Source organism: Juglans microcarpa x Juglans regia, chromosome 1S (assembly GCF_004785595.1).
Source record: "Juglans microcarpa x Juglans regia isolate MS1-56 chromosome 1S, Jm3101_v1.0, whole genome shotgun sequence".
NCBI lineage: Eukaryota > Viridiplantae > Streptophyta > Magnoliopsida > Fagales > Juglandaceae > Juglans > Juglans microcarpa x Juglans regia.
This window is the reverse complement of record NC_054595.1, coordinates 4,490,406-4,504,048: the sequence shown is the minus strand read 5'-3', so window position 1 is coordinate 4,504,048 and position 13,643 is coordinate 4,490,406. Positions and strand designations below refer to the sequence as shown.

The window sequence follows — 13,643 nt, the reverse complement described above, 5'->3', positions numbered from 1 at the left end:
GGCCTATAAATAGGCCACGGGTTCCACAAATAAATACTTCAAAGTTCCTCTTCCTCCCTCTCTTGTTTAAGCTATTTTCATTTCTAAGTTTTCAGATTGTTGTGTTGTGAATTTTGGTGGTAAAACCATGAGCTTGTGAGGCATTGCCGAGCTCTGTTTTGTTCTAAAATTGTGTAATTTCAAACGGTTTTTGGGTAAAATGTTGGTAATTGCCGTGAGTTGTTTTCCATCCTTTTTCATAAACTGAACTTTTCCTTGAGAGAAACTCACCAAAAAAGCCACCGTCTTACTCTTGAATCACTGTTGCCGCCATTGTGCCGCCACCTTGAGCAACGCCCTGTCGAGTGTTCTTTCAGATTTTCTTAATTTCGTGTGTATGTAATTTTCTAGTTTTATAATTATATTGTTGTAATTGTCAATTGTAAAACTATTGATTTGTTGGTTTGATGGAAATTGGGCCTTGGGCCGTTGAAGTGTTGGGATGTGATTGTAGTTGGTTTTGGTCGGATTGGAGGTTGGAATTAAGCGTGTATTTGTGAAACTATATAATTGTAAATGGAGGATTATTTTATTGTAAATGAGATATTTAATATTTATTCCAATAAACTGTTGTAATGCATATTTATCGTCTTTAATAAAGTGTGCTGTGATGTCACGCTGTCTGTTTGAAAATATGACTGAATATGTGGGTGCGTGTGTTTCACGACCCCAAGCCGAGATGGGGCATTATCTCGGTGGAGCTCCTCTGGTCACTCGGAAGCGTAACAGACTGACGTGACGTCCCCTGAGTTGTCGCAGGGCGACGACGGGAACGGACGAGACGATAACGCTCTCGTACCAATTCCGTGACCTTTTGGCTGGCGAGGTTAGAGGATGCTTGGCCATACGCTGGGTGCGGAACTGGACATCACTCGTTACGAAGTCTCATGCACGGACGTTACCCATGATGTGACGATGAGAGCCAGCGTGTGCGGACGGTCCATAGGGGAGACTGTGGTGCATGCATAATTTTGTAATAATTATGATCAGGGCCAAAAATGAGATTTTTTGTCTGAGTATTAAAAGTGTATTTTTGGAAAAAATGAATGTGGGTTGTTATTCTGCTTATTTGTTCGTATGGGGACGTGTGATTATTAATGTGTTTTAAAATCTCTTAGATATTGTTTTGGTTAATTACTTGCTGAGATGTCATAATCTCATTGTGGTGTTTACCCTACGGTTCAGTTTTATGGTGCCGTAGAGTCTGACGCATAATCCGAGTATGAACCTGAGGGCCGACTCTGCCAGAAGTTTGAGTTGCTAATTTGTTGTTCAGCGTTATGGGATTTGTTTCCCTTATGTTATTTCCTGTCTTTAATTTATCTGTCGGATAACTGTATAATTCTTGTAAAGTTATTTTTACTGTTTTTGAATAATTCTGGTACTTAATAAAGAAATACCTTTTTATTTATCTGCTGCGAATATTTTTGTACACTTATTGCATGTTGTACACACTCTGAGTATTGGTCGTTAGGGTGCGTAATCCGTGTGGTCATCATCTCGATGTCACGAACTCTACAAAAATAATACGTGGGAGTCGAGGGCGCCACAGTTTATCACCCCTAGTAGTTATCACCATCAAATTTTGATGGTGATGATAGTGACGCCCTGATTTTACGGTATATGGAGAGAGTTTGCACCTAGGGATGTATGCTATTTAAACTGTAAAGCCCGCACCCCACATACAGTCCTAGGCTCTGTGAGCTAAGAGGGGAGCTAAGTCCTCGTGCTAGTAGTAGACGCAATTCAACTTGTTTAATGGAGTATTTTGTCTACGATTCAAACCCCCTACACATCACAGAAACCCAGAAACAATAACCTGGGTATAAATGAAGAGAGAGAGAGAGAGAGTGTGACATAAAAATCAATTTATGGCCATTGTTACAGTTTACAAAAGCTTACAAAAATACAACCATGAGCTAAGACAGAGGACCAGGGTTTACTTTCCTTTTTCTTTTTATTCTAGTTTGAAACTTTCAAATAAATATATATATATATATATGTAATAATTTATGGCCCCACGTTTGATATTCTAGGAGGATATCATCCATTTACCAAGTAGTGAAAGATATTAATCTGCATTATAATATATTGATGGAATCCAAGAGCTGATCATTTCACACTCTGCAATGATGGTTTTCCGCAAGTAATTTCCCATGATGTTTATCCTTGATAACTAATAATTGTTTATTAGTGAAATTTAATTGTTTCTTAGGATATCCTTGATAAATTTAGTTGTTTCTTAAGAGGATATCATCCATTGTTTCTGGGTTTTGATGTCACATTAATTGTTGTTCAACGGGATTTAATGTTATTTAATAGAAGTGGATAGAATGTAGATGAGGCATGCCGCACTGTCTTAACAAAAATGGTTGGCTTGGTGAAATTTATTGAAGTTAAATAACACATATTCACACTTAACAGTACTCAATATACTCTCTTATTATTTGTTCAATCAATTTATATTTTGGTGACGTCATTTACTATCATAGAAGGAAATATGCCTAAACTAAAGCCTAACCTTTTTTCTGAAAATTAGTTTTTATATCCAAGTAATAGTACCATTCGTGTAATCAACTTCCTTCTTTTTTTTGTTGCCTGTTACCATCCCATTTGATAAGATGCGTAATAAAGAATGTCTTACTTTATTTGTGTTTTTATCAAAACAAGTGGTACTTATCAAATCTAGAATTTCACAAACTTTTTAATTGAGTTTGATTGAGTTCCATGATCCCTTTTCTTTTTCTTTTTTTTTCTTTTTCTTTCCTTTGAAGGATGAATTCACAACTCCATGAAATTCATTCCTTCACTACCCTCTTACAGGAGGGAGAAGAAAGCTACAATGACTACCTCCTCACATATTTGAATAACTTAGAATCTCAAGTTAGTCCTCCCAACCCAAAACAAGTGACTGTTAGAAAAACAAAATCTAAATAAGGAAACTTTAGTCCAGAAGAGGACAACTTACTAGTGTTAGCTTAGCTTAATACTAGTTTGGACCCGATCAATGGAATTGATCAATCTAAACATTCATTTTGGACTAGAGTACATGAATATTATGAGAAAACAAAAAATTCACATATTGTGAACGTAGTTCTAGCTCTCTTACAAATAGATGGTCAACCATCCAACATGCTACAAATAAGTTTTGTGGAACCTTAGCTCAAACCGAAGGAAGGTCTCTAAGTGGGGTTACTGAGCAAGATAAGGTGCACAAACAATATCCTTTAATTTCATCATTCAAATGACATTGTATTAGATATATTTCACATCTCATTTACTGATTTTTCAGATTGAGCAAGCAAATGAGCTCTATCGAATTGACCAATCTGCAATATTAAACTTCCTTCATTGTTGGACTATTCTAAGGTACCATCCAAAATGGAAACACATTGTGGCCGAGGGTAGTGTGAAAACTAAGAGAAGATCAATAACCCTAGATGTTCATGTGCCAGAATTTACAATCCTAGATGAAGACACCATATCTCCATCTATAGATGTGAATCTTGGAGAGATCCATTAGAAGAAGGCTGAAAAGAAGCGAAAGAGGCACAATAGTACCTATTCCAATCTTGCTAATTTGGTAACTGAAATGAGAGAGGAGAAGAATAAAGCAAATACTGAGAAGGGTGAAGATAGGAAAGAGATTATCCGTCTTACAAAAGAGAGGCTTGGTTTGGATTAACGGAGAGAAGATGAGAAAATTATGAGGATGGACACCTCAAGTTTCCCTCCAATGCAGCAAGAGTATTTTCATAGCCTCCAATTGGAAATATTTGAGAAGCAAATGTCTACAAAACCATGACTAGGTTTGGTATGGGCTGCAAATGAACATTTTTTGAAAAGTAACAATGCAGTCACTTTTGGGAATGCTCATTTGATAGTCTTTTATATAGAACATAGCACAAACCTAAACTTACAAATTCAGCCACATTTGGAAGTTCTACTTTGATAGTTTTTTGTATAGAACACAACACAAACCTGAAGCTTATGTGCAGCCACATTTGGGAATGCTTATTTGATAGTTTTTTGTATAGAGCACTCTACAAAACTTGAAGCCACTATGCAGCCAGTGGATAGTTTTGAATTTTTTTCGTATAAAACACAACACAATTCGCACACTAAACTGTCTTAATAGTCTAAGGTGTTCTTTGTTGGGAAAATGAGTTGCTTCGTGCATGAATGAGTATTGTTTAAGATAAATACTAGATCCTAACATCCGGTTATAAGGATTATGATTAAATTATGACAAAACATTTCAAACTCATTTCATTTTCTCTATGACAAAATAGTTCAGACTCACTTGATTTTCTCGAGTAGCTAAATTTTCTTGTATCTTTGATTTTGACTATAAAGATAGTTTCTTGTAGCTTGTTGAATTGGCCAGAACTTTGGCATTGTTATCTTTGCATTGATGCTTTGTTCAGTACTATTGTCAACCCATTTCTGGTTTCATTACTGGTAATGGGGGATTGTCTCAGTCTTTTGGTGTCTTCCTCAACTTGAGTTTCTATGTGTTGTATTTGCTGCGGTCTTGGATCACATCATGTATTTTTGTGAAATATTTATACTAAAGCTATAGACCTTTGTTGTGCAATACAAAGTTATCACGCCTTGTAACTTGCCAAGGAAAAAAAAATTATCACGCCTTGAATCAAAGTCTGTCGTCTCACTCATTTGTTAATAAATTTTTCTGGAGTTGAAATTGTGTATTTAATTGGATTTTATTCATGGCAACTGCTTGTGATTACTTCCAGTTAACTTTACCATATTCTATCATACTTGAGACATTGCCGGACTGAGTGGTGATATTTTAATAAAATTGAGTCTTACATATCACTTATTTAATAAAATGACAAGCGGGTCGTACTAAAAATTAAATAACACAACCATACATGCATATATAGTTTTTCTAAGTTAAGGTTACATCTTGTATAAAACAAGAATATAACATTAGGCTAAATATAGTAAAATATAAAATACAAGTACTTAAAATTGATTATATATTTTCCATAAATGTTCAATAAGATCCGATTGGAGTTAAGAATGAAATACTCGATCTCAAATGTGATGATGACGTTGAATGAAGTTTACAAATTCATCTGTATGCTCATGGGACATTGGCTCTTGGGATATTTTATCATTTTGTTCATAAACGAAATCTTCTACTCGAAGATAAGAATGTCACTCATCTTCTACGATCATATTATGCAAAATTATGCATGTCATCATAATCTCCTTTAGCATTTGTCGATCATACAGGTTCGTGTACAATTGCAAATCGAGTTTGAAGCATTCCAAATGCTCGTTCTACGTATTTTCTTACTGATTCTTGAACTACAGCAAAATGTTTTTTTTTTATGGACATGTGAAACATGAAATGTTTTAAGTAGTCATTTCCATTTATTGAGTAGTTGACCTTCGGAGCATGTCCTTGAGCGAGCTCTTTTAAAATAGAAAAATGTTCTATAACATTAATATCATTATGAGAGCTTAGTAATTCAAAAAATGCATGTCATATCCAAAAGTCGTATGACACTACGACTTCTAAAATTATCATTGATTCATGAATGTGACCACAATACATTTATTTCCATACAATCAATGCTCCCTAACACCCCAGAAAACCCACGACTTTCTCCAACTATGAGCAATCTAGAAATATCGTTGTCTTTTGGTGATCTTAAGTACTCGTTGGAGAAGATGCTAATGACAGCCTTAACAAATTTCTTCAAACACTCAGTTGCTGTATTTTCTACAATCCTTAAGTATTCGTTCACAAAATCACCAAATACTTCATAAGCTAATATTCTCATCGCAATAGTTTTTTTTTAAAGGGAGGAATGCCTAAGTCTTCTAGCAGTATCTCTTCTTTAGACGAAGTATGGTTCATATGCTTTGGCTTGAATACGCAAGAAAAGAGGACGTTGCATTCGGAACCTCCTAAGGAATAAATTAGAGGATCTATGGGTGATTCAGAAAAATAATCTTCGAAAAGGCGTTGCTTCAAACAAATTTTTTTGAATGAATATACGACGCAGAATAGAATTATGACACGATGTTAAGCCTCTTTCTTTACCCAAACGTTCTTTTTCCATAGCAAGAACTAAATTTAATTCCAACTCCTCATTAGATGATAAAAAGTCAAATACTTCAAATATGGGATCCATAAAAACTATATAAAAAGAAGAACTAAAATAATTGTGTAAAGAAATGGAAATGAAGATGTTGGTAAAACTATATGAAGAAATGGTATTATTTATAGTTGAAGTTTTGAGAAAATCAAATGTATATTCTCATAATATACTAAAGAATATATTAAGAATATTTTTTCACAATTATCGAAAATAGATATTCACAAAATATACCGAAAAATATCTTAAGAATATTCTTTTACAATTATCGAGAATGGATATTCTTATAATATATTTTAAGAATATTTTCATTATATAATCTCTTTTTTTTATTTTTTGAATTAATTTATATTTTGGTTTAGCTTATAAATTTGGATTAATTTAAAACAGAACATAATTATATGACATTGTATATAGGAAGATATTGCAAATACCAAAAGATCATTGATAGTTAGAGAAAATATTTGATTGAATAAAAAAGATTAAAAAATATAATATTTAGATGATATTAAGAAAAAATAAATAAGTTGATGTATAATATATTGTAAAAGTCAGTATAGAAAATAGAAAAAGTAAGTTTTGGTGATATATTTTAAAAGATATGATGAAGAATCCATAGTGAGTGTTCTTAAATTATAAAATTATTTTTATTGTAAAATAGATCTAATAAATCATATAAAATTACGTTAATTTATAAATTTACTTTTGTGAATTCTTTTATAACTGTAAAACTTCTCTTTTAAGCAGTTTAGTTCTCAAATTTTAATTTGAGAAGTTTGATACAATTACACTATATTGACAACTTAGATTTTTCTTCTCAAATTTTTGAACAGTACAAGTTGTGAGGGTCCCTTTTATTTATGATTTTTTGTCCGCGTACCATTCATCTCTGTTGGAATAAACGCCCACAAAACGCCATTACAAAAGGTCAATTGTCCGAAGAGCCGCCTCAAGACTTTCTTGGTTATGACATCATCGCTTAGGCAAAAGTTGTTTTTCCAAACTATCCCTCAACTTCACCAAATTTTCCATTCTCCCTTTTGTGATGATGGGTATAAGCTTATGGTGTTGTAATATATAGATATAATCATTTCCATGATGTATGTTTTGCATGCATTTTCACAAATGGAATCAAAAAAATTTCCAAACCTACCATCCCTGTTCTAATTACAGCAGACCTCAGAGAATGAATATTTACAAAACTGGCTAGGGGAGGGCTTTCAAAATTTCAAATTGCCTAGCTAAGGATTCATATTTAAATAGACTAAAATATAGGGGTGTATAGACAAATAGGGCAAAGTATAGGAATAATAACCAAATCCCAAAAGAAAAATCCTTTATAAATAAGCTAGATCAGGCTCAGCTGCAGGCTGCAGAAGTTGAAAAATCAACAGAAGATGGCAGAAGTGAAGCTCTTTAGAACATGGTCAAGTCCATTTGCTTTAAGGATAGTGTGGGCATTAGAAGTGAAGGGCATTGAATATGAGATGATATATGAAGATCTATCCAACAAGAGCTCCATGCTTCTCCAATATAATCCCGTCTACAAGAAGGTTCCGGTGCTGCTGCATAAGGGAAAACCCATCTCAGAGTCCTTTGTAATTCTTGAATACATCGAGGAGACATGGAAGTCCAAGACTCCCTCCTTGCTGCCTGAAGATCCTTATCAACGAGCCATGGCGCGCTTTTGGGCAAAATTTGGAGATGACAAGGTAAAAATACTCACTCAATGTTCATCATCAACCTCAATGTTTGCTTCATGCATGCCTGTAATTGTAATTTGTGTATCATTATAGATTTCGCCATTGATATGGGAAGCCTTTATCAAGCAAGGGAAGGACCAAGAGGAAGCACTGGTTGCAGCCCATGAAAACTTGAAATATTTAGAAGTAGAGCTAAGGGGAAAGAAATTCCTGGGTGGAGACGCAGTAGGATTTGCAGATCTAGCATTTGGTTGGCTTGCTAATCTGGTTAGTGTATTTGAGGAGGTAACAGGTGTAACATTGATAGATCATGAAAAGTTTCCATTGTTATTAACATGGATGCAGAATTTCATGGATGCTCCAAAAATCAGAGATACCTGGCCTCCCCGTGACAAACTGATTACCAAATTCAGGGATCTTCGTGAAACCCTAATGGCAAAGGAACCCAAGTAAAACTGTTTGCAAGGTCTCCTCCTCTTGAGTCTTGAGTCTTGACCTTCAATTCCAAAATGATTGTATGCATAATAATCAAAGATGAGTTGCATCAGAGAGATTAAGTGCCTATGTATTTGCAATTCCACTGTAGTGATTAGTTACTTTACAAGGGTTTGCATTTCTAAATGTTACTCATCATCTTCACACCACACACCAACATATGATTTGTTATTTTTGTCTTTCTATTTAAACACACATGTTTACACATCAATGTGTGTATTTATATAAAAGGACAAAAATGACAAACCAATGTTAGTATGTAGTGTAAGAGATAATAAGTAGAATTTTTCTCAAGACAAACACACTAGAACAATTGTTACAATTAAAAAGAAAGAATGAAAATAAGTCAAAAAAATGGAGCTAACAAAAAAAATTGAACACATGCTTAGTGTGAATATTATTTCTGGTGATTGGGACATTAAAATCTAGGTGAATTGTTGGAACTCATTAAAAAGCATTCATATATCATAAAGGGAAGAATTGTACTTTATAATCTCTCTTCTTTTTCCTCTTCCTCTTCCTTAGTTATTTAACTTACTGTGAATCTTGAAAACTGAAGTGGGTAAACCACCTACACATCATTTTTACTCCTGGATGAACAGATAAGTTCACTAGAAGGATTGATTGCTAGTCCTACTAATTTAACATCAGGATGACCCAGTAATCAGCATAACAGGATCTGGTAACTGATCTGTTTGGATGTTCCCAGTCTCCTAGTTGCTGGCCAATCTTGCAAAACAGCAGCTCTCTAGCCAACCAACTGCTGTAAAATTTGCAAAGCCAATGCAACATTCCCACAGACAAGTGGACTACAAACGGAAATGTTCAAAGGGGTAAAATGGAAAAGAAAAGTTACTGACCTGGTCATTCACAGAGCTTTTAGCTTTTATGACATATCCCGATTCCCAGTAGTAAATAACAGAAGAAAGAAAAAATGGAAAATGTAAAGAACATGAACATTCCACAAAATAGCACCTTCTCTCCATTCCTTGCAACTGAATCGATGGGTGCAAGAGGTGCTGCGGATATTATCAACAAAATATGATACAGATCAAAAGGAATGCCTTTGCGAGTACTCTCAATGGATCAGTAGATCCCCTTCCCTTCCAAAGCTGGATGCATGTCCCCATTGAACAAATAAAGTTGATCAATTATTGGAACACCCTTTGCATTCCTCTTCAATTAACAACTACATAAGTAAGGATGGACGATAAAATTTTATCAGCTAATCTTTTTCCTCTTAAATGCAGGATGTGTGATTCCTTTGTAAGAATCCAATTTGTCAATCTTAGAAATACAATCTTTCATCCTCTTCAGAACAACAGGCGTGGCTGAGACATTGCTTGAAATTTTATCTTTAAGTAATCGTATTTTCTCAGCAGTCTCTTGATCCTCTTCTGCCTGTACTGCCTCCACACTAGATTTAACCGGCCCTTCTACATCCATGAAACATGTACAGGTTCAGTCCCTCATTACTGCAGATGGAGTAACTTAACTACAAACAATTAAAGGGTCACTAAAGCCTTGGAAGCAAACACCATATGATTAATGTTCAATCTTAGTTTGGAAAAATAGAAGTATGTTTTAAGACTTTAAGTAGGAAACATTTTAGTAGGCAAATAAAGCAAGCAAAGAAATGTTATTGGCAATTTTAGTTGCAAGTGATATATTTAACACTAAACATAGAAAAATTCTTCATTAAAAGTTCTCTCTTTTTTCTTAAAGAAATTACCACTTGATGCCACTCCCATTGTCATCTTTAAAAACCACCAAGAACACCAAAACTAGTTACTAGTACCCTCGTGACAAAATAACACATTAATCCCCACATCTACACATCATTGGCATGACTCCAAAGACTTGCTTTGCATCTAACAACCCCCAGCACTTTGTCCTCTAAGACTATCAGCACTTCTGCTGTCGCGTAGCAACATATTGCTGTTATTTATAATACTAATCGTGCCAAGTAAACAATACATCATACACAAATATTTGTTACACTATTGTTATTCCCAATTTTTGAACTAATATTTTATATTTTTTTCAAATAAATTACAAAAGCACGCTTTTCCGCAGTATAAGCTCACACAAAAAGCACCTAACTTTTGAAAATATTTCTTTTGGTAAGCAAAACTCTTCAGCCTTTTAGTGCTTTAAGAGCGTTTTTACCAACTAACCGGGCCTCTTTGTTACATAGCACACCAATTGGCTGAGCTAAAAAAGTCAACCAACCTAATTCCCGTTGTCAGTTGAAATCCTACATTTGATATATTAAAACTTAAAAGTATCATTATGCAGAACCCCAAAATCTTAAACCGTAAGCCAACCAAATACAATGCAATTAGCAAGCTTGCTTGCACCAAATTTCTTTTTGGCACAAACCAATCCCAAAGAATTGTATCATCCATGACATCATTTTCCTCAGTTTTCAAAAAACATCATTCATATCCAGATAAAGGGAACATTTTTCACGTTCTAAGTTCCTTAATGAGCTTTGAATCACTATTTTCCAACATTATCTACAAGAAATATCTGAAATTACCCCAGTTTTGTTTAATTCTTTAGAATACAGAATCAGACAACAAAAAGAACTAAAATCTTTGGAGGGAAAAAGGCATAGAACCGAGCTTTAAATCTTAAATTTGAATTATCAGTTAAGAAAATTTTCAACTCAAGGGTGCCTAATACACCACTGCATTGAGCAATATCATCTACCTTAATTTCGGGAATCCCCGACACATGGAAAATTTCACAAAAGGTAAATCCCTTTGTTTGACCACTACCGCGGGCCACGTTACATCTAACCAGATCTAATTATAGGAAAGGAGAAAAAAATAGAAAAGGGCGCAAGGCACCTAAAATCGGACGTCCGGATGGACCGGGCTCCAACCCACGAGGGAAAATGGGTCTCTGAATAGCGAGTACCGAAACGAGAGTGGTCCTGAGCTGATCCGGGAGAGCAGCTCTGTAATCCAGAATCTTGTGCGCCATTTCCATCACATCGGACTCGAGCTTTTCCAGCTCCTCCTCTTCTTCGGAGCTCCGAGCGTCTTCGCGGGTTTTGTTCAACAACGCCATGACGTTTATATTTGGATTTGAGAGAGAGATTCAGGTGGGGGGTGTGAGGTTACGGAGGGTAACGAATTTCTTGCAAGTTTGGGGCTTTTCAAAATTTGAAATTTGTTCAGCCGCTAATTCCAAGCGTGGGAAAGTAAGCTCACTTTATTTATTGCAAGTATTAGGCCCCAAAACAGTGAAAGTGTTTCTCATCTCATCTCATCATTATAATTTTTTTAAATTTTAATACAAAATATAATAAACAATTAAACTTTTTCAAATCTTAAAACAATAATAATATTATAACAATATTTTATTCAACTCATTTGGTTAGGCTTTTGATGAAGCCAATGCCAAAACTTTTAATTTCGATTCAGGGATGAGTTAAAATAGTTTGTGAATAATAGAATAAAAGTTGAATTATTTATTATATTTTATATAAAAATTTGAAAAAGTTATTTTGGAATTTAAAAAAGTTAAATTATTTATTATATTTTGTGTAAAAATTTAAAAAAGTTATAATGATGAGATGAAATAAATTGAGATAAATTAAAATAAATTTTGAATACAAACAAGACCTTTAGTCTTCAAATAAACATTGTGTCTTGTCCGAGATTATAAAATTATATTTATAAATTCACGTGTTTTAATATAAAATATTTAATTTATTTTTTTATAAATTTACAATACAACATTTCACATTAAGTTATATCGATTTATAAATTAATTATTGTAAAATTTCTGTTCAACCAAGTATTTCTCAATAAATAATGCTACTTGCAATCTCTTTGAGAAGATTTCTTCCATTAAATTTGGCTCAATTTATTTACTAAGTTAATTATTCTTTAATAAAATAATGACCGGTTATTAAACGATATAACTCGTAAGTTAGCCTCAACTTCAATAAATTCAAATATTTTTTTATTTTTTATTTTTACTTTTTATTTTTTTAATATTATCTTTTAACTTTATAACAAAAATATCTTATATATTTAAAAAGATATGAGACATCATGTTCCTAATAGTATGAGTGTTGCTTAAATCCATATGAATATAATTATTGTAAAACACATAAAAAAAATCAGAGTCGGTCTAGTAATACCTCCGACTCTAACTGAAAAGTTGAAAAAAAATCTGACTCCGACTCTGTTTGTCAGAGTCAGATTTTTGCTCAGCCCTAAATTCACTTAGATCTCATTTTGATAATGAAATGAGATAAGATGATTTATGAATAATAGTGAAATAATTTGTGAATAATTATGAAATAATTTGAGTTAAGATGTTTTATAGAGTTTCGGGACAGAAGAGGAGAAAAAATTAAATAAAAATATTATTAGAATATAATTTTTTTTAATATAACTTTTATTTTGAAATTTAAAAAATATTGAATTATTTTTTGTATTTTGTTTGAAAGTTTGGAAAAATTGTAATAATTAATTAGCAATCAGATGAAAAAGTTCAAAATTTAAAATTTAAAAGTATTTGTATTTGCGGCGTTTGGATATTAAAATGAGATGAGATAAGAGGTTCTTGCTATCCAAACTGGGTCTTAATATTAGTGGAGTAATATACATGTATTCCAAGTCATTGTTTTTTTTAAATGTTAAATTTTAAATTATTTGTGCATCTAAGCCTCGCTTGTTATCACAATTCTTCTCAACTCATCTCATCTCATCTAATCATTATAACTTTTTTAAATTTTTACATAAAATAAAATAAACAATTCAACTTTTTCAAATCCCAAAACAAAAATAATATTAAAAAAATATATTCTTACAAAATTTTTTTTTTTAATTTTTAACTTTAATCTCAACTCAACTCATCTTATCTAATCTCATCTAATCTGCGAAAACAAACGAGACAAATTCATGATTAATAGTGTCACACAAATCTTAGGCCGATGCCTAATTTGTTTAAGTTGTATACTTTTCTTTGACATTGATAAACTACAAGGAAGTTGTGACTTGTGAGTTTGTAGGCTTCACTAATGATGCATTTCATGGGATTGGCTCAAGTGGTAAAGATCTTAGACTTTAGGTATGCTCCTTGCAGTTCTAAAGTTCAAATCTCCTTAAGTGCAAACAATTTCTAGTGACTATCGAACTGAAAGATTTTTTTCTTGAATTACACGAGATGCTATTGTGGGAAAGTCCTTACTGAGAGCCTATGCACCCCCAACATTAGTTAGGATGCTGTTCCTGGACACCCGATGCCA

General features: G+C 33.3%; 2 protein-coding genes across 2 annotated transcripts; one reads left to right on the top strand and one right to left on the bottom strand.

The window, feature by feature from the left end:
• The first annotated feature begins 7,527 nt into the window (after positions 1 to 7,527).
• On the top strand, positions 7,528 to 8,421 carry LOC121247559 (probable glutathione S-transferase). The gene is made up of 2 exons (XM_041145920.1): positions 7,528 to 7,885; positions 7,970 to 8,421. Exons 1-2 carry the CDS (start codon positions 7,571 to 7,573, stop codon positions 8,327 to 8,329), a joined length of 675 nt encoding a protein of 224 aa, XP_041001854.1. The 5' UTR covers positions 7,528 to 7,570; the 3' UTR covers positions 8,330 to 8,421.
• An 880-nt stretch (positions 8,422 to 9,301) lies between these two features.
• Positions 9,302 to 11,572, bottom strand: LOC121247560. Its single transcript, XM_041145921.1, has 2 exons — positions 11,227 to 11,572; positions 9,302 to 9,807 (listed from the first exon to the last, which is right to left on the bottom strand). Exons 1-2 carry the CDS (start codon positions 11,447 to 11,449, stop codon positions 9,593 to 9,595), a joined length of 438 nt encoding a protein of 145 aa, XP_041001855.1. The 5' UTR covers positions 11,450 to 11,572; the 3' UTR covers positions 9,302 to 9,592.
• Between the last annotated feature and the right edge of the window lie 2,071 nt (positions 11,573 to 13,643).

What these genes read in the sequence shown, in the direction of transcription:
- LOC121247559 (XM_041145920.1), top strand. Translation starts at nt 7,571, where the DNA reads ATGGCAGAAGTGAAGCTCTTTAGAACATGGTCAAGTCCATTTGCTTTA. An exon ending in CAAAATTTGGAGATGACAAG is followed by an intron (nt 7,886 to 7,969) that starts GTAAAAATACTC and finishes GTATCATTATAG; the next exon opens with ATTTCGCCATTGATATGGGA.
- LOC121247560 (XM_041145921.1), bottom strand. Translation starts at nt 11,449, where the DNA reads ATGGCGTTGTTGAACAAAACCCGCGAAGACGCTCGGAGCTCCGAAGAA. An exon ending in ATCCGGACGTCCGATTTTAG is followed by an intron (nt 9,808 to 11,226) that starts GTGCCTTGCGCC and finishes TCATGGATGTAG; the next exon opens with AAGGGCCGGTTAAATCTAGT.